Consider the following 24,813-nt stretch of genomic DNA (forward strand, 5'->3'; position numbering starts at 1 on the left):
GAATCTATCAAACCATTGTCTCCAATTATCTCTGCGAGACTAGCTCTTTTCAATATCAGGTCACTGGGTAATAAATCAATGTTGATTAATGATATAATTACAACCTATGATCTGGACCTTTTGCTACAAAATGAAACGTGGGTAACAGAAAGTAGCTGTAATACCATTTTAAATGATGCAACACCAGCAAATTTTTATTTTATGAACAAGTGTCGAATAGGGGAAAAAGGCGGTGGTATTGCTGTTATTTTTAAGTCATTATTTCAGTTTAAAGAAATTATACTGGGTGATTCTAGCTCTTTTGAATATCTCAGTTTTTTAGTTAAGGGTGACCCAAAGGTTATTGTTTTAATAATTTTTAGGCCTCCAAGATACAATAGAAAATGTATTGAGGACTTTTCAGAACTGCTGTTGTTTGTACTGACAACTATTTTGTCATAACGGGAGACTTTAACATTCGTGCAGACAATGACGTGGGAAAAAAAATCTAAAGAACTCTATGCTATACTAGACACAGTCCAAAACACACTCAAAGTAACATCTTAGACCTGGTCATTTCTAAGGATGTTGAAATTCTATCAATTGACATTAAGGATATGGCTATTTCTGACCATTTTTGTGTATTCTTTGAATTACAGATTCTTCCAAAAGTTCAGACAACCTCTGTCTATTAAGAAAAGGTACATAAATGAGAGTACCGCCACTAAGTTTATGGAGACCATAGCTGTGCCAGAAACTGTGAATCCTGAGACAGTTGAACTTTTGGATAATTTCACCTGGAAAATCTCAAATGTCATGAATACTCTCGCTCCTATTAAAACTAAGACAATCTTGAGGCGACCTAGAACACCATGGAGGAGCACAATGATGGTAAAGACCTCTAAATCAAAGTGTAGGAAAGCAGAACATAATTGGAGAAAAACTAAACTCCAAATTGACTATGACCTCTACAGAAGAGTCTTTGTAATTTTAACCAAGCGTTAGTCAGGGCTAGACAGCAACACCTTTCTGAAATAATCATTAAGAACTTCAACAATACTCACACTCTGTTTGCTGTTGTTGACAAGCTCACAACCCCCCTCCAAATCAGATAGGTCCAGAACTCCTAACAGCAGATAAATGCAATGAAAAAATACAGTCCATCAGGTTAAATATCAGCACAAATGAGCAAAATGAGCAAATTATACTACATCTGAAGCCACCCAGGAAAAACTCTTTTACCATGTCAGAATTTGATACAGTTGACCAAAAAACTGTAGAGAAAACAGTTCAGCAGCTGAAACCATCAATGACTCAATACCATCTGACTTTTCAAAGCGATTGCGAAGTCTGTGCTACCTGATTTGCAGCAAATAATAAATTGCTCACTTCAGTCAGGCGAGTTTCCTAAAGCTCTTAAATTAGCTGCCATTAAGCCTCTGCTTAAAAAATAAATAAATAAAATAAAATAAAAAATAAAATAGAACGCTGGACACTTCCATGTTAGCAAGCTATAGACCCATCCCAAATCTCCCTTTCATAGCCAAGATTGTTGAGAATGTTATTTTGAATCAACTCAGCAATTTCTTGAACTTAAATGGACTTTTTGAAAAAATTTAAAACAGGTTTCCGAATTCATCACAGTACAGAATCTGCTCTTATCAAAGTGCTAAATTATATAAGGTTGAATACAGATTCAGGAAAGGTTTCAATTCTGGTCGTGTTGAACCTCAGTGTGGCTTTTGATACGGTAGCTCATAATATACTGCTAAACAGGTTGGAAACGTGGGTAGGACTAAATGGAACAGTCCTTAAATGGTTTAGGTCCTACCTGGAGGAAATGAGTTCTTTTGTAACCATTTTAAGTGTTCAATCTCATCGAATGGCAATGACCTATGGGGTCCCTCAAGGGTCAGTTCTTGGACACCTCCTGTTCAGCCTGTATATGCTACCCTGAAGTCAAATTCTTCAGAACTTTAATTTTTACTATAATAGCTATGCAGATGACACAGTTATATCTAACAGTGTCTCCAGATGACTAGAGTTCAATTGAGGTGTTGTGTCACTGTCTAAAACAGATAAATATCTGGATGAGCCAAAATTTACTTGAATTAAACCACAACAAAACTGAGAGAATTGTTTTTGGCAATAAAGAGGATTGCTGTTAGTAAATACCTGGAGTCACTCTCTTTAAAAACCATTGACCAAGACCGAAACCTTGGTGTTCTGATAGATTCCGACCTGACTTTCAACATTTACATCAAATCAATTACTAAAACTGCCTTCTACCATCTGAAGAACATATCCAGAGTGAAGGCTTGCATGTGTCAAGCAGACCAGGAGAAGCTCAGCCATGCTTTTATCTCAAGTAGACTGACTGGGCTCCCCAAAAAGAGTATTAAACAGCTGCAGCTCATTCAGAATGCTGCAGCTCGGGTTCTGACCAGAACAAAGAGGTCAGAGCATATTACTCCAATTCTAAAGTCTTTACACTGGATTCCAGTCAGCTTTAGAATTGATTTTAAAGTTCTGCTACTGGTCTATAAATCACTAAACGGTTTTGGTCGGAAAAGGGTGGCGTGCCGTCTCCAGGGGATGAGATCCTGCCCCAAGTGGAGGAGTCCAAGTATCTTGGGGTCTTGTTCACGAGTGAGGGAAGAATGGAACGGGAGATCGACAGGCGGATCGGTGCAGTGTCTGCAGTGACGCGGCCTTTTTATCGATCCGTAGTGGTAAAGAAGGAGCTAAGCCGAAAGGCGAAGCTCTCGATTTACCGGTCGATCTACGTTCCTACCCTCACCTATGGTCACGAGCTGTGGGTCGTGACCGAAAGAACAAGATCCAGGATACAAGCGGCCGAAATGAGTTTCCTTCGCAGGGTGCCCAGGCTCTCCCTTAGAGATAGGGTGAGAAGCTCGGCCATCCGGGAGGATCTCAGGCCACTGCTCCAGATGAGGTGGCTGGGGCATCTGATTCGGATGCCTCCCGGACGCCTCCCTGGTGAGGTGTTCCAGGCACGTCCCACTGGGGAGGAGACCCCGGGGACGACCCAGGACACACTGGAGAGACTACATCCTTCGGCTGGCCTGGAAACGCCTCGGGATCCCCCCGGAAGAGATGGATGAAGTGGCTGGGGAGAGGGAAGTCTGGGCGTCCCTGCTAAAACTACTGCCCCCGCGACCCGACCTCGGATAAGCGGTAGAAAATGGATGGATGGATGGTTTCGGTCCTGAATACATGAAAGAAATGCTAATGGGTTATAAACCCAGTAAGGCTCTGAGATCGACAGACTCAGGTCAAATAATGGAGCACAGAGTCCAAAGCAAACATGATGAAGCAGCATTTACCTGCACACAAATGGAATAAGTTGCCAACAGAAGTGACGTCAGTGTGAATGTTTTTAAGTCCAGGTTAAAACCTCTTCTTTTTTCCTCATGCTTTTTAGAGCATTTCCACTTTTAAATGCTATTTCTCGCACTGTATGCTGTTTTAATTGTACTTTTATTTTTTTCTCTTTGTTTTAAATGTTTATAAGCTGTTTGCTTTTAATGTTAATGCTTTTAATCATGTAAAACACATTGTTACCTTGTGTATGAAATGCGCTATATAAATAAATTTGCTTTGCTTTGCTATTTATATGATGTATTTATAGTTCGTATATCCGCTATTGCTATGAAATAATGAAAAACTCCCCATTGTGGGACTAATAAAGGTTATCTTATATTACAAATATTTATTATTAATAATAATATACTTTCAAACTCTGCACAGTGGATGACTCTTTAGCACATCTGTCTCACAGATCTGAGGAGCTGTGTTCAAATCCCGGCATGTGTGGAGTTTGCATGTTCTACCTGTGCCTGCGTGGGTTTTCTCCAGCTACTCCGGTTTCCTCCCACATTCCAAAAACATGCATGGTAGGTTGATTGAATACTCTAAATTGCCTGTAGGTGTGAGTGTGAGTGCGAATGGTTGTTCGTTTGTAGGTGTCCTGGGATTGGCTGGCGACCGGTTCAGGGTTTACCCCGCCTCTGACCCGAAGATAGCTGGGATAGGCTCCAGCACACCCTAGTGAGAATAAGCGGTAAAGAAAATAGATGGATAGATACTTTTAACCTGACCCGGTTCACGTCTTGTAAGGCTGTGAATTATTTTACATTTATATCTCCAGATGCGTATTAATTGGCTTGTTATTTTGTCATTCAAACTTGGTTACTTTCTGCAATAACACAGTTCCAGCCAGACCTACAGCGGCTGAAATAAGTATTTAACACGTCACCATTTTTCTCACTAAATATATTTCCAAAGGTGCTATTGACATGAAATGTTCACCAGATGTTGGGAACAACCCAAGTAATCCATACATACAAAGAAAGTGGAACAAATAATATCAGAAATTAAGTTGTGTGCAATATTGTGAAACGGATAGAGTATTTAACACGCCAACTGGAATTTATTTAATACATTGCACAAAAGCCTTTGTTGGTTGGTTCAAGACGCCTCCTGTATGGAGAAACTAGTGGCATGCATTCCTTTGGTGTGATTTTGGCACATTCCTCCACACAAGCAGTCTTCAAATCTTGAAGCTTCCATGAGCTTCTTTTATGGATTTTGAATTTCAGTTCTTTCCATAGCTTTTCGATTGGATTCAAGTCAGGTGATTGGCTGGGCCATTCTATCAGCTTTATTTTTCTTTCTTTGAAACCTATTGTGAGTTTCCTTGGCAGTATGTTTTGAATCATTATCCTGCTGAAATGTCCACCCTCATTTCATTTTCATCGTCCATGGCAGCAGATTAATGTCACGAATGTCTCGGTACCTTCCTTTAAATGTGAAGTTGACCAGTACCCTTTGCTGAAAATCAGCCCCACATCATCATGTTCCCACCTCCGAACTTCACTGTTGGTATGGTGTTTTTAGAGTGATGTGCAGTGTCATTTCTCTTCCAAAAGTGGTGTGCATTATGGCATCCAAACAGTTCAATTTTGCTCTCATCAGACCAGACTATATTCTCCCAGTATTTAACTGGCTTGTCCAAATGTTGTTCAGCAAACTTTAAACAAGTTTTGACATGCTTTCTTTTCCCAGCAATGGGGTCTTTGTGACAACAGTACCTGCTAATTCCAGGTCTTTTTGAAGCTCTCTACAGGTGGTCCTTGGCTATTGGACAACTCTTCTGATTATTCTTGGCACTCCACTGAAATCTTGCGAGGAGCACCTGATCGAGGCAAATTTATGGTGGTATATTTGGCTTTCCACTTATGTATTATGTGCTCACTGGAACATTCAGAAGCTCAGATATGTGCCTATAACCAATGCCATCGTTATGTTTTGCAACAATTAGTTTGCGATGTTCTTGAGAGAGCTCTTTGCTCTTGCCCATCATGAGATATGTCTTGACTCATACTTTGGCGATGAGACCTTTTTTTCACTCCTCTGTCAAAAATCTTGCGAGGAGCACCTGATCAAGGCAAATCTATGGTGGTATGATTGGCTTTCTTCTTACGTATTATGGCCCCAACTGTGCTCACTGGAACATTCAGAAGCTTAGATATGCGCCTGTGACCAATGCTATCGTTATGTTTTGCAACAATTAGTTTGCGATGGTCTTGAGACGGCTCTCTGCTCTTACCCAGATGAGATGTGTCTTGACTCACACCTTGGTAATGAGACCTTTTTGTAGGCCATCAATGAGGACTGAACCAGCTGATATTCATTTAAACTGACAAGGGGTTGGATTGCTGTTTGATTATTGATAGATTTTCGGTGTTGTCTTGGCTTTCCATGCCTTTTTGCACCACCCTTTCTTCATGTGTTCAATACTTTTTCCCTGTGTCATTTCACATTATTACACACAACTTAATTTCTGATCTTATTTGTTCTACTTTCTTTGGATGTATGGATTACTTGGGTTGCTCCCAACATTTGGTGAAAATGGCGTGTCAATAGCAACTTTGGAAATGTATTTTGTGGGAAAAATTGTGACGTGTTAAATACTTATTTCAGCCGCTGTATGTGACAAGTGTACTGTATCACCCAATCATTTATTTTGGTGTTTTGCGATTTTATAACACGATAGCTTAGCAATTAGCATCATGCTTTTCTTTCTTTTCCTGCCCACTCTTCACACCCCCTTTCGTGATAATGTAAATGATACGTGTAAGAAGCATGGTAAGAAGTGCAGTTGATTCTCTACCATAGAGGTGATGATTAGTGACTTACAACGCGTTGACACTGGACGCAAAGAGAACTTTTGCCTCCGTGGCTTGGCAGGCGGGGAGAGGGATGTAATAAAATAGCGTGCCCCAAGCAGCTTTTTTAAACAATATATCGTTTTATTTCATCAAATTAAATTTATGTAATTTTCATCACAGTGGCCGGAGAAAGTGCCGTACTGGCTGGTAATGTCGGACGCTGGATTTTTTACCCCTCAATATCCGGAACAATCTGCGTTAAAGCCGTGACGAGTCAGTGTTCAGTGATTTCCGGAACAAAATACGGATGTTCCGAAACATTTGACAGCTTTGTGTAGGGCTGTCACTATCGAATCTTTTTAGAATTGACCATCCTATAGATACAGTAGTTCAGTAGTTCCAACGTATTTTATTCTCATTTATGAGGGCTGGACTTCTATCCTTAAGCTACATATGTTGGTACGGAGTGTATGGTATAAACTCGGTCCAGAATTTGTGACAACCAAATCAGCCATGAAACGGTTAGCATTAGAACACTAGTGATTTCCATTTTAGGTAAAAAATAAAAAAAGAACTACCTTTCAGCTCACTCATACATCATGCTATATCTACATTACACATCGAAAAGTGTCTTAAAAATACATTACAGACGCTCCTCTGTCATTATTGACAATGCTTTTTTTTTTTTTTTTTTTGCCAATGGTTCGTCCATTTGCAACAAATGTCATAGACAGCGGCCATATGGGTCGGGTGGCGCAAATTGGTTCCAGGCGGCGCATATATGCTTTTAATAATACTTTTTATTGCCTTGAGGCAGAAATTATTGCGTCGACCAGTTTTTGTACTCGACTTTTTAACTTTTTTTTCCCCTCACAGCCCTCGATTACTTGAGTACATTTCTAAACACTCAAAGAAACTTTACACAAAAAGCAGATAACTAATAGGGGGTGAGTGTGTAAGAGAAAGTGTAGGAGTCTGTGTCCATGCGGCGGTAATACCACAGAGACAAGACAGGACACAGAAAGGGACAGCGAGGAAAACGGGAGCTGCACAGGTGTGAATGCCAGTGCTACTACCCAAGCCAGGAAGGAGCCAACGCTGGAGGTGGATGATGACCGCAACAGAAGGAGGGAAAAAGGTGGAGCAGGATCAACCACAGCATGGCAGATGAAGACTGTAGTCCCCCTTGGCCCATCAAGATGGAATTAAGATGAAGGGAGCTGGGTGGCTAGCTAATTGGCCCGAGAAGGAGGCAATGGTGCTAGCCAATGAGGGGTACCACACTGAGACAAGTGAAAGTCTGCCTGAGTTCCAATTTCGGTCATGGTATAGCCAATTAAAACTTAACTTGCGGATGAAAAAGCAGCAGCCAAACGCACCAGCGTCCTTTTTGTTTTTAATTTGCCTGAATATCACCACTTTGTTTTTGTTTTTTTTCTTCCTGTGTGCAGCTTTATCCTGCATTACTGTAACACTTGAATTTCCCCTTTTAGGGGTCAAAAAAGGATTATTTTATCTTGGGGGCTTCAGATTATACCTGCATATAGTTTCTTTGATGATTTCATCATTGTCCTATTAACAACACAGGAAAGGGAGATTTTAACACAAATGATTTCTTGATGCAGACTGTCTCTCTTACACAACAGCAGCAGTGCTAAACCACCTATTGTGGCTTTAAACCCTCAGTTTAGTTGGACAAGGGAGGTTAGGGGGTTAAAAAGGTGCTTGCATTGGATTTTCTCACTGCTCGAGCTCAAAACTGCTGATGCCAAGCACAGCATACACTGGTATCGCCAAACTCCAACGCCGCAAAGGTTGCACATTGGTCTATTTTGAGAGGGCGGCAATAGTCTGCGATATTACAATGTCTATATCATAGTGTGATATGACAAAATATATTGTTGTGCGTTCCACCGTAAGATATACCCTTAGTATTGTAGTTTAGTTTATTTTGATGTGTGGGGTATAATGTTGCACCAAGTACCGAAACCAGCACCATACAGAGGTATTTGACGTAAAAAAATAATAATAAATAATAATAATAATAGCACGGTGCCAGTTTTTTTCAGTACCGGTAGTTAAAAACAAACAAACAAAAATTGTATGCAAAAAACACACGACAACGTTCAATTTATATGGTGTCTTAAAGGCCTGGAGCCAAACAGCTGACAGTCAGCCATTAATTGGCTGTGTTCCGACAAATTGTGTGCGCGCGACTGTGTGGGAGCCGGGAGAATGAAATGGCTTCAGAGCCAGCTCGGGAGCCAGCTAGCTCCTGCCTCCTGCGGACACCCAGCACCCCAGTCTCCGGCGAGAGTCGCTCTTCCCGCCGAGATAGATAACCACGGGTGGCGAGACTCAACTTCACATACAGACGTTAAGCAAATCACCAGCCATGATCATCAGACGCAAGACACAGACATTTGCTTTGGCAAATTCTGACGCTAAGTGTATGACCAGCACCCAGAGCATCAAAGCGGAAACCAAAGATACAGAGGTCGCACTAGAGCACTAAATTAATTAACTACCACCACCAGCCAGCCCACAGGATTTCACCAACAAAGGCGTCTCCACCCTGCTGGGTACCGCGCCACTTGGTCAGTCAAGCTGGGGGTTTGGACAGAGCAACAGCGACACCCACAGGGGACAAAACGCCACTACAGACGCGGGTTCATGAAACACAGTCTGTACCGGAATTGGCTGGGAGTTAATATTTTAAGAACTTTACATGAACGCCACTGGTGACTGTATGGCTGCAAACTTGAATGTCTGTCGAATATGTTGTCAACTGAACCAGATGAAATGTTTCATTCGACACCACACAAATGCCACATTGAAAATAGTAGTGTTCTCAACAATCACATAACATTTGAAACATTCGTTACAGGTATTAAAGAGGATGTGCGTGGGACAATGCAAAGCGGGGAAAATGGTCTTGTTAACCTCAAATCCAATAATTAATATTTTATTACACTGGTTTTAAACCACAAAATTATCCCAAAATGGAAAATTAACACTCGGAGTCGGTCCCGCTCCCCTTTTGGTGACGAAGGTGGTGGGAAAGAAAGTGGGGTGGTGGGCCATCCCCGACTGCAGAGCATCCTGCAAGCGCTCCGAGCTACCCTTTTTGGGGGCCTGAGCTCACATCGGGGGGGACGGAAGCGGGCACAACGCGCCCGTTCCGAATGTCTTGTGAGCCGAGACACCCGGGCTCCAGCCGTCCTGCCTGGGAACTTTTTGGGCTCCCTTTTTCCTTTTTCTTCATTCTTTCCACAAAACCACCTGTTCCTGGTGCGGACCGGGCCGGCCGAATACTCGGAAGCTAGACGCGCCCGGCTCAAACATGTTCAAGACACGTAAATCCAACATTGCGGCCGACTAAAAATACAGATTAGTGCATATTTGGGTTTAAATTAACGACAACAGGAATCCCCAGCTATATGCATTCACGACACGCTCATTCTACCAATCTCGCATCACAAGTCAGTTTCCTTTGCCAATGTTCGTTTGTACTTTGTTTGTTTTGTGTTTTTCTGTGTTCTTTCCCTGTAGATTCCCCGTGTTAGATCATTACATTTTCAATTAAATTCACTACCTGCATTGTTGTGTGTTTGGGTTCGAGGAAAGAAACCTTTGGCCGTCTAGAACTCTTATCAAAATTTCATAAAGTGTAGCAACCTTCAGATTACGAGACTGATAAAAAGGTTTCTTGTCGTTTTTCCTAAATTTTATCCACATAAAAAGCGACGTGGTGTTCCTCTTAATAGCTAAAATAGCTTGATTTATAACGCTGTAATTTACAATTACGCTAAACCGGAAGTAACACAGGCATTGCTTCCAGCCAATTCTTTTCTCCTAAATTAATTACATTTTTATTTGACCCATATACGCTACACTGTATCGTCATGGATAAAATATTAGACCTCTTGTTTCTTCAGTTTATTATTAATTTTTAATGCCAGGTGCCACTAAAGGTACCTTTGTTTGGACAAATATAATGTTGACAATGAAAATAGCTCATAAGAGTTTAATATAAGAGGTGATATCTGACGCTCGCCATTGTCCATGGTTTTCTTGATAATAACCAAAATGACATTTAATAATATAATTAAGCTTTTTTATTCTTCAGGTAAAATGCCTTTTGTGGTACCACGTATTATAATGAACAAGAAATAGAAGAAACAAAGGCGGTCTAGTATTTTTTCATATCATACATATACTGTAAATACTGCAGATGTACAATTTTTATATACACACAAACACACACATATTCGTCCTATAATATATATGATAATGCAGGCATTGATCTAATTTAAAAAAAATGACTCATGTTAAGAATAGGCTAATTCCATTATTACATAATTTTTCAAGTCTATCATAAAGTTTTGAATTAATTTGTTATTTTTTTCAGTTTTTATTCCACTGCTTTTACTGTTTTTGTATTTTGTCATGGTATGGATTCAGTACCAGTATTGAGGTACTTTGTGCAGGTACAGTGCCATGAAAAAGTATTGACCCCCTTCTTTAATACGCATATTTCTGCACAGTTTCCCCACTTTAAGATCATCAAACAAATGTAAATATCAGACAAATATCACCCAAGTGAACTTTTAATGCCGTTTTAAATGGTGATTTCAATTTATTAATAATGAAAAAAATAATAAAGTTGAAAAAGTAATGGCTCCCTAAACCTAATAACTGTTTGGGCCACCCTCAACAACTGAAATCAAGCGTTTTCTATAACTGGCAATGAGTCTTTTACATCTCTGTAGAGATATTTTGGCCCACTCTTCCTTGCAGATTTGTTTTAATTGAGCAACAATGGATGGTTTTCGAGCATGAACGGCCCTTTTAAGGTCATGCCACTGCATTTCAATTGGATTCAAGTCTGGACTTGGACTAGGCCACTCCAAAAACTTTATTTAGTTTTCTTAAGCCATTCAGAAGTTGACATGCTTGTGTGTTTTGGATCGTTATCCTGCTGCAAAACCCAAGTGCGCTTCATCTTGAGGTCACAAACTGATGGCTGAACATTCTCCTTCAGGATTTTCTGTTAAAGAACAGAATTCCACGGTTCCATCAATCACAACAAGTTGTCCAGGTCCTAAAGGAGCTAAGCAGCCCAAGACCATCACACTAGCACCACCATGGTTGACTACTTGCATGATGTTCTTTTTCTGAAATGCTGTGCTAAATGTACCCCAGATATAACGACACACACCTTCCAAAAAGCTCAACTTTAATCTCGTCAGTCTATATAATATTCTCCAAAAAGTCTTGGGAATCATTCAGATGTTTTTTTTGCAAAAATAAGACGAGCCTTTTCTTTTTGGTCAGCAGTGGTTTTCGCCTTGGAACTCTGCCATGGATGCCATTTTTGCCCAGGCTCTTCCTTATTGTTGTGTCATGAACACTGACCGTAACTAAGGCAAGGGAGTTCTTTAGAAGTTGTCCGGAGTTCCTTTTTAGCCTCCTGGATGAGTCATTGCTGTTCTCTTGGGATAGTCTTTGTAGGCCGGCCACTCCTGGGAAGGTTCACCACTGTTCCATGCTTTCTCCATCTGAGGATAATGGCTCTCCTTATGGTACCCTGGAAACCTAAAGCTTGAGAAATTGCTTTTGCAACCCTTTCCAGACTAATACAGTCGATGTCAATTATTTAATTTCTCAACTGTTGTGTAATTTGTCATTTTTTGCAGCTTTTTTAGTTCCTTTGTCAGACTTTATTTTGTCGGGACAGATTCTGTTTAAGTGATTTCTTGATTCAACAATTAATACATGATTTTACGAGGGGGTTAATATTTTTTTACACATGGCCAGGTAACTTTGAATAGTTTTTGTTTCCTTTATAAATGAAATAATTTAAAAAGAGTATTTTTAGTTCACTTGGGTTATATATCTGACAGTTACACTTGTTTGTTGATCTTAAGTAATGTGGGGAGATTATGCAAAAATGTAAGAATTTGAGAAGGGGGCCAATACGTTTTCACGGCACTGGACAGTATCGAAGTCAGAATTTTGGTATTGTGACACCACTAGTGGATATTGTGTTAGCTCAGCTCCTACACTGAAGTAGCATCAAAGACAGTAACACAGCAGTCACCTTTCAACTATGTCAGTCTTGTTCCTCACGCTGGGCATGACTAATCAATTTACACTCAAGCCAAATGTTACACGAATCTAACAGTTGGATTATGGGTGGGTTGATTGGTCATGTCTGAAAGTCCGGCACAGAGGTGCTGTGCTAAAGAGGAAACTGTTATATTATGCTCAACACTGATTATGTGTGAGCTGAGTTAACGTACGTGCAATTCCTTTTTTTTTTTTTTTTATAAACACACCTGGCATGCACAATTTCAAGGTAGGCCGGTTCTACCCTAATGATTTCTGACACACACACACTGTGTGCAACTGCACATGTTTCATGTTTACTTGCGCAAAGTGCGTTCATCAACACTCCGTAAATGGGAGAGAATGTGTTCTTTGTTCGGAAAATTATTTATATCAGAATTCTTTAGTTAAAACACTGTATGATCACACTCACATAATATGGAATTTATTTAGTTTTGCAATATTGGACGAGATAAGCTAAACTATTTTGTTAATATAGTCAGGCAGACCTGCTAGGAATGCAAAGTTATCAACGTCCTTTCACCATTGTTCCTGTCAAAATGTGTTGCGTGTTTTGTTTGCACACTAAGGACAAAAGTCCTGTTTTTGTTTCAATTCCTCATTTTAAAAAAAGACCATTAAAGTTTTTCCTCATGTTTTTGAGATTGTAGGGTGAAAGCTGCAGCTGGTTACTAGTGTGGACTGAATGGGTGCCAATAATGGGGAAATGAAATGCCGGTATTATTTTGAGTGTAATAGCTCGTTAGCAACATACATATACGTATTGGGAAAAACAAGAATTATGAACTCCTCATTTTAGACGGTGAACGTAGTTCAAAATTTTTAATTATGAACTATGAACGGAACTAGTTAATTTTTGGAACAGGTAACGGAACTTTGAACTAGAAAATTAACTTAACACTGTGTGTGGCTTTGTTTATTACGAAGGTGACCAGTACAGTACGCAACCATAACATTACTTACAGGTGCTTTTGCTCAGTGTAGTCAATGTGTGACATATGTCCAGTATAGTATACTACCATCTGATGATCTGTAAGTAGCAAAACTTTAAGTCAAGTAGGTGAAAAAAATTGGCAAATATGGCCAGAAATGGGATAATAAAATGGGTCATGTACACAAACAGAGGAGGGTTTTGGTGAAGTCAGATGAAGGAAATAATTTTCTGAGGTTTCTTCACTTTAGTTTGAAAACCTTGTACACTTCCAAAACTTGCAACTACAAAGAATATTTGGACACAAAATGCTAAATTGCCACCTGCTTAATTGAAGACGCACAAAGGCTCTTAATGCTTTTTTAAAATTGCCTCATCTTTTATCCACATTGCGCCATATTCTCCCGTTGGTGTGTAAATCAGAATTTTCCGCGCCTGGCTTGCGTGTTTTCAAGTTAGGCCAATTCTGCTATGCGCCCAGTTTGTGCGTAAACCCCCCCCCCCACACACACGTCATGAACATTCTCCAATGAGTGTGACACGTCTGTCATCACTGGACATGATATGACGCGCAGAGAAGGTATTTTAGTCAATGAGACAGGTTAAAGAGCGTGACCAAGGTTTATTATAAAATTGCGAACAAAAAAAAAAATCCAGCAGTTAAGTACAAACAACGCTGAAGACAAACGCACACAAGGCTCCAAAGCGTTGTCGTAGTGTTTCAAATGCACACACCTTGATTAAACCTCCACGACTCCTAATTATTTCAGTTTACAAGGCAAATGGAAGTTGTTGTTTTTTTTACTGGTTACAAAGTACAACATTTTGAAAAAAAGTTTGCCAAAACTTTACCACTCACAACACAGGATGTCATTTGCACAAGAACTTATTTCATTGGCTGACATGAACTTAACTTATGTTATTATTGTTAAATATTCTTAGATGTTGCCACACAAATGTGGAAAATATTGTTCCATTATCAAACAAAATAAGTGCAATTTGATTTACAAAATAAGAAAGAAAAATGTATCCTTTAAAAAAACATCCTTTGGAAAAGGAGCATTTTGACTGAAAAGTTAAAAAACATCGCTGTGCACTCATGTAAGTGAATGGAGAAGAATGTAACACAACAATACAAGTCCATGCAGTTGAAGAGAAGAGGAGCACCTCCTGTGTTGCAGTTGTTTCCAACCCCGACAGGGCCTTCTTTGCTTTAGAACTCACTGAACTCACAATGTGCAGTCTCCTATTCAAGGTCAGGCATTTCTTGGTGAGGGGACAAACAAAAACGGCCGTTTTAATAGGAGCTGTATTCTACAACTCATAGGTAACACCAAGGAAAACACTTTTGAGATTGGTAAAAAGTCTATTAATGTGAAACACTGATGCCTGAAGTAATGATTAAAAACAATACATACTTTCATTGTCGCTGTCTGCAGTGTCGTGCTGCAAGAAATAATAGCCATGAACACAAATCCCAATTTCGGTGTACAGTAAAGCCCACGTTTTTCGCAAAGGTTACGTTCCAGAAAACTCAGCAATAAATGAAATCTGAGAAGTAGCACCCAGTTAATTTACTATATACAGCAGCAGAAATAAGTATTTAACATCATTTTTCTCACTACATATATTTCCAAAGGAGCTATTGAAATTAACATTTCACCAGATGTTCAGAATAAGAATCCTCTTTATTTGCCAAGTATGTCCAAAAAACACACAAGGAATTTGTCTCTGGTAGTTGGAGCCGCTCTAGTACGACAACAGACAGTCAATTGACAGAGAACACTTTTGCGACATAAAGACATTGACAACAACAACAAAAAGTCACTGAGCAGTAAAGGGTTGCTAGTTATCTGGTAATGCCGGTAGTTTTTTTTTTTTTTTGACAATTGTGCAAAAAGATGCAGAGTCCTCTAGCACTTAGAGCAGTTCGAATGACTAATATTGCAATAGTCCAGTACAATGACCATTGTGCAAAGGGCGCCGAGACTTCAAGGATTGTATGCGGTTTAAAGTGACGAGTAGTGCGATCATCTGGGACAATGTTGGTTGTGCAAATGTTACAGATACTCCTCAATCAGTGTGCAAATGGAGCAGATGCTACTCTGGCATGAGTGGGCAGTATTGGTCAACAACAGATATGCAAATAGTGCAGCGTGGCGAGACAACTACAGTGAGTGCACGAGTAATGTATAATTGGCCCCACAGAAATGTGACAACGAGCTCAAGTCAAAAAATTGCCAGGATGTTGCAATGGAATTGTAGGTTAGGTGTTTACGAAGTTGATTGCAAGAGGGAAGAAGCTGTTGGAATGTCTGCTAGTTCTAGTTTGCATTGATCGGTAGCACCTGCCTGAGGGAAGGCGCTGGAAGAGCTAGTGAGCGGGATGCGGAGGGTCTGAGAGGATTTTGCACGCCCTTGTCTTAGTTCTGGCAGCGTGCAAGTCCTCAAGGGTGGGTAGGGGGGTACCGACAATCCTTTCAGCAGTTTTGATTGTCCGTTGCAGTCAGAGTTTGTCATTTTTTGTAGCAGCACCAAACCAGACTGTGATGGAAGAACACAGGACTGATTCGCTGTGTAGAACTGCCTCAGCAGCTCGTCTGGCAGGCCGTGCTTTCTCAGAAGCCGCAGGAAGTACATCCTCTGCTGGGCCTTTTTGAGGACGGAGTTGATGTTGGTCACCCACTTCAGGTCCTGAGAGACTGTAATTCCCAGGAACTTGAAGGTCTCAACGGTTGACACAAGGCAGCTGGACAACGTGAGGGGCAGCTGTGGCGAAGGATGCCTCCTGAAGTCCATGATCATCTCTACAGTCTTGAGCGTGTTCAGCTCCAGGTTGTGTCGGCCGCACCACAGCTCCAGCCGCTCCACTTCCTGTCGATATGCAGACCCGTCACAGTCCTTGATGAGGACGATGACAGTGGTGTCATCTGCAAACTTCAGGAGTTTGACAGTCGGGTGCGCTGAGGTGCAGTCGTTCATGTAGAGAGAGAAGAGCAGCGGAGAGAGGACACAACCTTGGGGCGCCTCAGCGCTGATGCTGCGTGTGGATGAGGTGGCCTCCCCCAGCCTGACCTGCTGTGTCCTGCCCGTCAGAAAGCTGTAAATCCACTGGCAGATGGCAGGTGAGACGCTGAGCTGGAGAAGCTTGGATGAAAGGAGTTCAGGGATGATGGTGTTGAACGCTGAGCTGAAGTCCACGAACAGTATCCTCGTGTAGGTCCCTGCACTGTCGAGGTGTTCTAGGATGAAGTGCAGTCCCATGTTGACTGCATCATCCGCAGACCTGTTCGCTTGGTAGGCAAACTGCAGGGGGCCTGTGACACTCTTGAGGTGGTCCAGCACGAGACGTTCAAAGGACTTCATGACCACAGATGTCGAGGCGACAGGCCTGTAGGCATTTACACCCGAGATTGCAGGATTCTTGGGGACTGGAATGATGGTGGAGCGTTTGAAACAGGATGGTACTTCGCACAGTTCCAGAGATCTATTGAAGATCTGTGTGAAGAATGGAGCGAGCTTGTTGGGAACAACCCAAGTAATCCATACATTAAGAAAGTAGAACAAATAAGATCAGAAATCAAGTTGTGTGTAATAATGTGAAATGACACAGGGGGAAACTATTGAAGACGCCAACTGGTATTTACACCTCCTGTATGGAGAAACTAGTCACATGCATTGCTCTGGTGTGATTTTGGCTCATTCCTCCACACAAGCAGTCTTCAAATCTTGAAGGTTCCATGGGCTTCTTTTATGGACCTTGAGTTTCAGTTCTTTCCATAGATTTTTGATTGGATTCAAGTCAGGTGATTGGCTGGGCCATTCTCGCAGCTTTATTTTTTTTCTTTGAAACCAATTGAGAGTTTCCTTGGCAGTATGTTTTGGATCATTATCCTGATGAAATTTCCACCCTTGTTTCATTTTCATCATCCTAGATGGCAGTAGACTTTTGTCAAGAATGTCTCGGTAGATTTGCCCATTCATCCTTCCTTCACTAATGTGAAGTTGACCAGTACCCTTTGCTGAAAATCGGCCCCACATCATCATGTTCCCACCTCCGAACTTCACTGTTGGTATGGTGTTTTTAGGGTGATGTGCAGTGTCATTTCTCTTCCAAAAGTGGTGTGCATTATGGCATCCAAACAGTTCAATTTTGCTCTCATCAGACCAGACTATATTCTCCCAGTATTTAACTGGCTTGTCCAAATGTTGTTCAGCAAACTTTAAACAAGTTTTGACATGCTTTCTTTTCCCAGCAATGGGGTCTTGCGCGGTGAGCGTGCATACAGGCCATGGGGGTGGAGTGCATAACTCACTGTTTTCTTTGTGACAACAGTACCTGCTAATTCCAGGTCTTTCTGAAGCTCTCCACAGGGGGTCCGAGGCTCTTGGACAACTCTTCTGATTCTTCTTTGCACTCCTCTGTCAGAAATCTTGCGAGGAGCACCTGATCGAGGCAAACCTATGGTGGTATGATTTTCCACTTACGTATTATGGCCCCAACTGTGCTCACTGGAACAATAAGAAGCTTAGATATGCACCTGTAACCAATGCCATCGTTATGTTTTGCAACAATTAGTTTGCGATGGTCTTGAGACAGCTCTTTGCTCTTACCCATCATGAGATGTGTCTTGACTCACACCTTGGCAATGAGACCTTTTTGGAGGCCATATTTATTTGCAATGACAAGGGGCTGCATTGCTGTTTGATTATTGATAGATTTCAAACGTCTTGGCTTTCCATGCCTTTTTGCAGCTCCCTTTCTTCATGTGTTCAATACTTTTTCCCTGCGTCATTTCACATTATTACACACAACTTAATTTCTGCTCTTATTTGCTCTACTTTCTTTATATGTATGGATTACTTGGGTTGTTCCCAATAGCTTGTGAAAATGTTGTGTCAATAGCACCTTTGGAAATATATTTCGTGAGAAAAATGGTGACGTGTTAAATATTTATTTCAGCCGCTATAAATGTATTCATTTTCATATATTAGGGATATGATATCTATACCTCACGGTTCTGTTTTATTACAGTGTTAATCTCACGGTGCGATAATTATTGCGATATCGTGGGAAACCTCACGGTATTGCAGGAAGGTTCACGGTACAGGTAGGGCAAAGATGCGAAAGAAGGAGAACCAAAAAACCTCTTTTTCTTGCTCCTTCTAGACTCTTGCCGAGTCCTTCTCAATAGGTTTTAGTCGTTTATGTCTGTTTTCCCACAGCTTTTTGTGAAAAAACACAGCTTCAAATCATATACTACCATGCACTTCTATCCCCGTCCTTCCGATGTCTACATTCATATTCTCTGACCTCCCAAACAGTATTATTGCTGCAGCAATAATAGATGCTCACAATAACAAAACTGCCTATTGAGAAATTGTTTAACAGTAATTTAACAGTATTTACTATATTGTCATATTTTGTATTTATAACATTAGAAATTGGATAGTGTCTGATTTCTTTGCTTGAGTCCCACAATTCAAGTGAAGGCATAAACGCAGGAACACTCTTAAAGGCAGAAAAATCCTAAATTACTTTTCCACCGCTTAGTGATATTGTAAAATGATTTAGTTTTCTGAGCAGCCTCTGCAATATGTTTTCATTTGAAGAGAGGAAAGTGTGTCAGATTTATGTTTGGATTGATATCTGTATGGAGTGAACCTATTTCATTATTGGGACAACTTTAATGTATTGGCAGAGTGATATGTTGTAATGGGAAGTCGGAATCATTCTCTCTCTCCATGTGATGTTCTTTCACACACGACTTGAGATAAACACTCACTAGTATATCACTAAAGAGTGCTGCTGTTACAATATGCTTAAATAATTCGGTGGATCATCTTTTTGAGGGGGAGCGGTAATGGCTGCCCGTGGAGGGCCGACAAGTAGGGCTACTTGGTGACGGCCGCCACCAGCCGGGATGCGGCTTCGCGAAGTGTAGGTCCATTAGCAGCCGATGCTGGCCCGTTTGCTGGGACGGAGCGCGGCCAACAAGGCGCCTCTCACCCAATCGATTGCAAAGTGACTCTCAGACCGGCATAACGGCTACGCTATAGCCTTGGGAGGGACTCGGGGCACCAAGTTGTTTCTCCATCCCTCCCAACGCAGCCTTTTGGTTACGTGGGCAAGTCAGCCAATCAGTGTATTTTTTGTGACGAACCCACATGGTTAGGTTATGCGTTCAATCAGGTGAATTTATACTCTTAATGAGGAAGTGCAGCGCTGTAGTCTGGCTGTAGCAGCCTGGGTAAGCGGTGTGGCTACGATATTGAGGCACCTAATTTCGAGATACCGTGGTATCGCGAATATCCCTATCGGTGATACTTTAGTGAGGTGCAGGTAAATTACTTGTCCACTTGAGGTCACCATCCACACATAAGAACATGCTTAAAGGACGGTGTGCTTTGCTTGAATGACATGAACAACAGTGCATCCGGGCATGGTGTGAAAACTTGATTTTCTGCTTTAAGCATTGGCACCGTTCTTCACACTGATAGTCCTGACAATGAAGTCAGCGAAAAGCATTAAGGGAACCCAGAATCAATTGCGGTGATTTACTACAGTACTGTATTTGTAGAATATCAAGCTAAATTTTGCTCTTGCATTTGTTTCTGTTGATATTGTTATGTGTGTGTGCATTATCTATTTGTCGGGCTAAGTTTGGTATTTGTGAATATATTTCATAAATCTCTGACTATGGCTTGTGTTTTAAACAGTGGATTTCTGGTAAAGTTCTTTGTATTCTCCGGCAATTTGGTGACTTACCAAATGTGACTTACCAAATGTATGAATTGAGATTATTATTATTAGTAGTAAGGTTTCTTTTTCTGCTAAGAATAAGAGCCCAATTGACCGTGCGTGAGTCATTGCTGCCACATTAAAATCATATACCCAATTAAGATAACTGTATCAAAGATGTGCGGGTGAGTAACTGCACTACAGTGACTGACTGACAGCAAATTAGGGTTCAGTATCTTGCTCAAGGACACTTCCACAGCAGATAGCCGGAGCCGGGATTCGAACCACCAACCCTTCAGTCACTGGACAACCTGCTCTGCCAGGGCTTTTTTGCCAGATTTGCTCATCCTCTTCCCATCGAGAAAGAAGCCAGAGTTAACATTTGTTGAAAAATGATGGCCAGAGCATGATGCCTGGGAAAAAGGCACACATGGTCACCCTTTCGACAGTGCATCATTCCTTTCCAATAGGAGCTTATTCGTAACCGCTGTCAGTAAAGGCAGCACTTGCTTTGCAAGCAGGTTCATAATAAATAATTTTGGTGCAAGATGACATTAAATTAATGCTCTCCAGCCAGCATTGGCACAATTATAGTCTATGTACAACCCCAATTACAAAGAAGTTGGCACGTTCTGTTAAACATAAATAAAAACAGAATACAATGATTTGCAAATCATGTTCAACCTATATTTAATTGAATACACTACAAAGACATTTAATTTTCAAACTGTTAAACTTTATTGTTTTTAGCAAATAATCCTTAACTTTTTATTAATTTTATGGCTGCAACATGGCAAAAAAGACTGAGAAAGTTGAGGAATGCTCATCAAACACCTGTTTGGAACATCCCAAACAGGCTAATTGGGAACAGGTGGGTGCCACGATTGGGTATAAAAGGAGTTTCCCTGAATTGCTCTGTCATTCACAAGCAAAGATGGGGCGAGGTTCACCTCTTTGTGAACAAGTGTGTGAGAGAATAGTCGAACAGTTTAAGTTTAAGGACAGTTTAAGGACAATGTTCCTCAACGTACAAAGGACACTTTCACACCCACTTATCCGGCCGCACGCCCGACCACAATCACACCTCGGACTTCTGCATTAACCATCCATGAACAGGATGTGAGATGGATCTTCAAACAACAAAAGATTAACAAAGCGGCAGGCCCAGACCATGTGTTCTCATCCTGCCTCAAAGTCTGCGCAGACCAGTTTGCGCCAGTCTTCACTCAGATCTTCAATTGATCTCTGGAACTGTGCGAAGTACCATCCTCTTTCAAACGCTCCAATCTCGGGTCTAAATGCCTACAGGCCTGTCGCCTTGACATCTGTGGTAATGAAGTCCTTTGAACGTTTCGTGCTGGACCACCTCAAGAGCGTCACAGGTCCCCTGCCGGACCCCCTGCAGTTTGCCTACCGAGCGAACTGGTCTGCGGATGATGCAGTCAACATGGGACTGCACTTCATCCTAGAACACCTCGACAGTGCAGGGACCTACACGAGGATACTGTTCGTGGACTTCAGCTCAGCGTTCAAAACCATCATCCCTGAACTCCTTTCATCCAAGCTTCTCCAGCTCAGCGTCTCACCTGCCATCTGCCAGTGGATTTACAGCTTTCTGACAGGCAGGACACAGCAGGTCAGGCTGGGGGAGGCCACCTCATCCACACGCAGCATCAGCACTGGGGCGCCCCAAGGTTGTGTCCTCTCTCCGCTGCTCTTCTCTCTCTACACGAACGACTGCACCTCAGCGAACCCGACTGTCAAACTCCTGAAGTTTGCAGATGACACCACTGTCATCGGCTTCATCAAGGACAGTGACGAGTCTGCATATCGACAGGAAGTGGAGCGGCTGGAGCTGTGGTGCGGCCGACACAACCTGGAGCTGAACACGCTCAAGACTGTAGAGATGATCGTGGACTTCAGGAGGCATCCTTGGCCACAGCTGCCCCTCACGTTGTCCAGCTGCCTTGTGTCGAGACCTTCAAGTTCCTGGGAATTACAGTCTCTCAGGACCTGAAGTGGGTGACCAACATCAACTTCGTCCTCAAAAAGGCCCAGCAGAGGATGTACTTCCTCTGAGAAAGCACGGCCTGCCACAGGAGCTGCTGAGGCAGTTCTACACAGCGGTCATCGAATCAGTCCTGTGTTCTTCCATCACAGTCTGGTTTGGTGCTGCTACAAAAAAGGACAAACTGCGACTGCAACAGACAATCAAAACTGCTGAAAGGATTGTCGGTACCCCCCTACCCACCCTTGAGGACTTGCACGCTGCCAGAACTAAGACAAGAGCGTGCAAAATGCTCTCGGACCCTCCGCATCCCGGTCACCAGCTCTTCCAGCTCCTTCCCTCAGGTAGGCACTACCGATCAATGCAAACTAGCAGACATTCCAACAGCTTCTTCCCTCTTGCAATCAACTTTTTAAACACCTAACCTACAATTCCATTACAGCATGCTGGCAATTTTTTGACTTGAGCTCGTTGTCACATTTATGTGGGGCCAATTATACATTACTCGTGCACTCACTGTAGTTGTCTCGCCATGCTGCACTATTTGCATATCTGTTGTTGACCAATACTGGCCACTCATGCCAGAGTAGCATCTGCTCCATTTGCACACTGATTGAGGAGTATCTGCAACATTTGCACAACCAACATTGTCCCAGATTATCGCACTACTCGTCACTTTAAACCGCATACACTCCTTGAAGTCTCGGCGCCCTTTGTACAATGGTCATGGCACCGGAGTATTGCAATATTAGTCATTCGAACTGCTCTAAGTGCTTGAGGAATCTGCATCTTTTTGCACAATTGTCAAAAAAAAAAAAATGTACCGGCATTACCAGATTACCAGATAACTAGCAACCCTTTACTGCTCAGTGACTGTTTTTTTTTTTTTTTTGGTCAATGTCTCAAAAGTGTTCTCTGTCAATTGACTGTCTGTTGCCGTACTAGAGCGGCTCCAACTAACAGAGACAAATTCCTTGTGTGTCTTTTGGACATACTTGGCAAATAAAGATGATTCTGATTGCAAGGAATTTAGGGATTTCATCATCTACGGTCCATAAAATTAAAAGGTTCAGAGAATATGGAGAAATCACTACATGTAAAAAAACTCACCCCTTCATCAGCACAATCTAGGTCAGGTAGATTATCACCGCCCATGTTGTTCATCATCTAGAAACAACACAATCCATCATCGTGTGCAGTGTTGGGAAAGTTCATTTTCTACGTCAATTACTTCAAAGTTCAGTTCACCGTTCCAAAAATGAAGTAGTTCATTTCATCATACAGAATTTTTAACCAAATTCACCATTCAAAAAATGAACTACCATAATTTCTTGTGTGTAATGCGCATCCCCCCCCAAAGTTTTTTTTTGTCAAAAGTCAATCGTGCACATTATACATCGGTATCGGGGAAAATGGGGGTAAAAGCTTTCACATTTTATAAATGCATGCCACCATCTAGAGCATTTTTCTCTTACCAAGCCCCTTTTTACAGTAACTCGAACAATAGTTCAACAAACTATTATCGTTGTCTTCTGATTTAAAAACTAGTTTTCTTTAAAGAATTGCACCCATCTTACAAATTCTGCCTGGGTAATCAAACATATGAGCACAACTGTGTGTTTTCTCATTTACTAAATAAAAGTAGGGCTGTGAATTTCAAAATAAGTAAATAAGTGTTCAAATAAAGTGCTTAACTTCAGAATAATTCGTCGAAAAAAACTAACAAAATACAGATAATACTTCATGTTTTGATCATATGGGTAGAAGCAAAATCATGCATTGTAAAAATGCATTATACATGGGTAGAAGGGTTTTCCAGAATTTTGAGGTCAACATTGGGGGTGGGTATTATACAGTGGGGCAAAAAAGTATTTAGTCAGCCACATATTGTGAAAGTTCTCCCAATTAAAAAGATGAGAGAGGCCTGTAATTTTCATCATATGTATACCTCACCTATGAGAGACAAAATGAGAAAAATAAATAAAATAGATAATAATAAAAAAAATAATAATAAATTTTAAAAAAAAGAAAATCACATTGATTTTTCAAGAATTTATTAGCAAATTATGGTGGAATATAAGTATTTGGTCAATAACAAAAGTTCCTCTCAATACTTTTATGTACCATTTGTTGGTAATGACAGAGGTCAAACGTTTTCTGTAAGTCTTCACAAGGTTTTCACACAGTGTTGCTGGTATTTTGGCCCATTCCTCCATGCAGATCTCCTCTTGAGCAGTGATGTTTTGGGGCTGTCGCTGGGAAACGGAGACTTTCAACTCCCTCCAAAGATTTTCTCTGAGGTTGAGCTCTGGAGACTGGCTAGGCCACTCCAGGACCTTGAAATGCTTCTTACGAAGCCACTCCTTCATTGCCCGGGAGGTGTGTTTGGGATCATTGTCATGCTGAAAGACCAAGCCACGTTTCATCTTCAATGCCCTTGCTGATGGAAGGAGGTTTTCACTCAAAATGTCACGATACATGGCCCCATTCATTCTTTCCTTTAAACTGATCAGTCATCCTGGTCCCTTTGCAGAAAACAGCCCCAAAGCATGATGTTCCCACCCCCATGCTTCACAGCATGTATGGTATTCTTTGGATGCAACTCAGCATTCTTTCTCCTCCAAACACGACAAGTTGAGTTTTTACCAAAAGGTTCTATTTTGGTTTCATCTGACCATATGACACTATCCAAATCCTCTTCTGGATAATCCAAATGCTCTCAAGCAAACTTCAGACGGGCCTGGACATGTACTGGCTTGAGCAGGGGGACAGGTCTGGCACTGCAGGATTTGAGCCCCTGGTGGTGTAGTGTGTTATTGATGGTAGC

The 24,813-nt window shown here is 41.5% G+C and overlaps 1 protein-coding gene across 2 annotated transcripts in view; it reads right to left on the reverse strand.

The window, feature by feature from the left end:
* Window positions 1-24,813, reverse strand: part of ptges3a (prostaglandin E synthase 3a (cytosolic)) — a 67,436-nt gene that overhangs the window by 4,914 nt on the left and 37,709 nt on the right. The window contains exons 6-8 of one of the 2 annotated variants that reach the window (XM_061693571.1): window positions 23,097-23,153; window positions 14,655-14,682; window positions 13,878-14,502 (exon numbers count right to left, since the gene is read on the reverse strand). In XM_061693571.1, the coding sequence (XP_061549555.1) occupies window positions 14,483-14,502; window positions 14,655-14,682; window positions 23,097-23,153 (105 nt within the window). In that variant the 3' untranslated portion in view covers window positions 13,878-14,482. Of the gene's footprint in view, window positions 1-1,043; window positions 1,106-13,877; window positions 14,503-14,654; window positions 14,683-23,096; window positions 23,154-24,813 lie in introns of those variants that run through there. The other variant, XM_061693566.1, reaches the window with a different exon arrangement.

The sequence above is a fragment of the Phycodurus eques genome, chromosome 1, assembly GCF_024500275.1.
Source record: "Phycodurus eques isolate BA_2022a chromosome 1, UOR_Pequ_1.1, whole genome shotgun sequence".
NCBI classification, from domain to species: domain Eukaryota; kingdom Metazoa; phylum Chordata; class Actinopteri; order Syngnathiformes; family Syngnathidae; genus Phycodurus; species Phycodurus eques.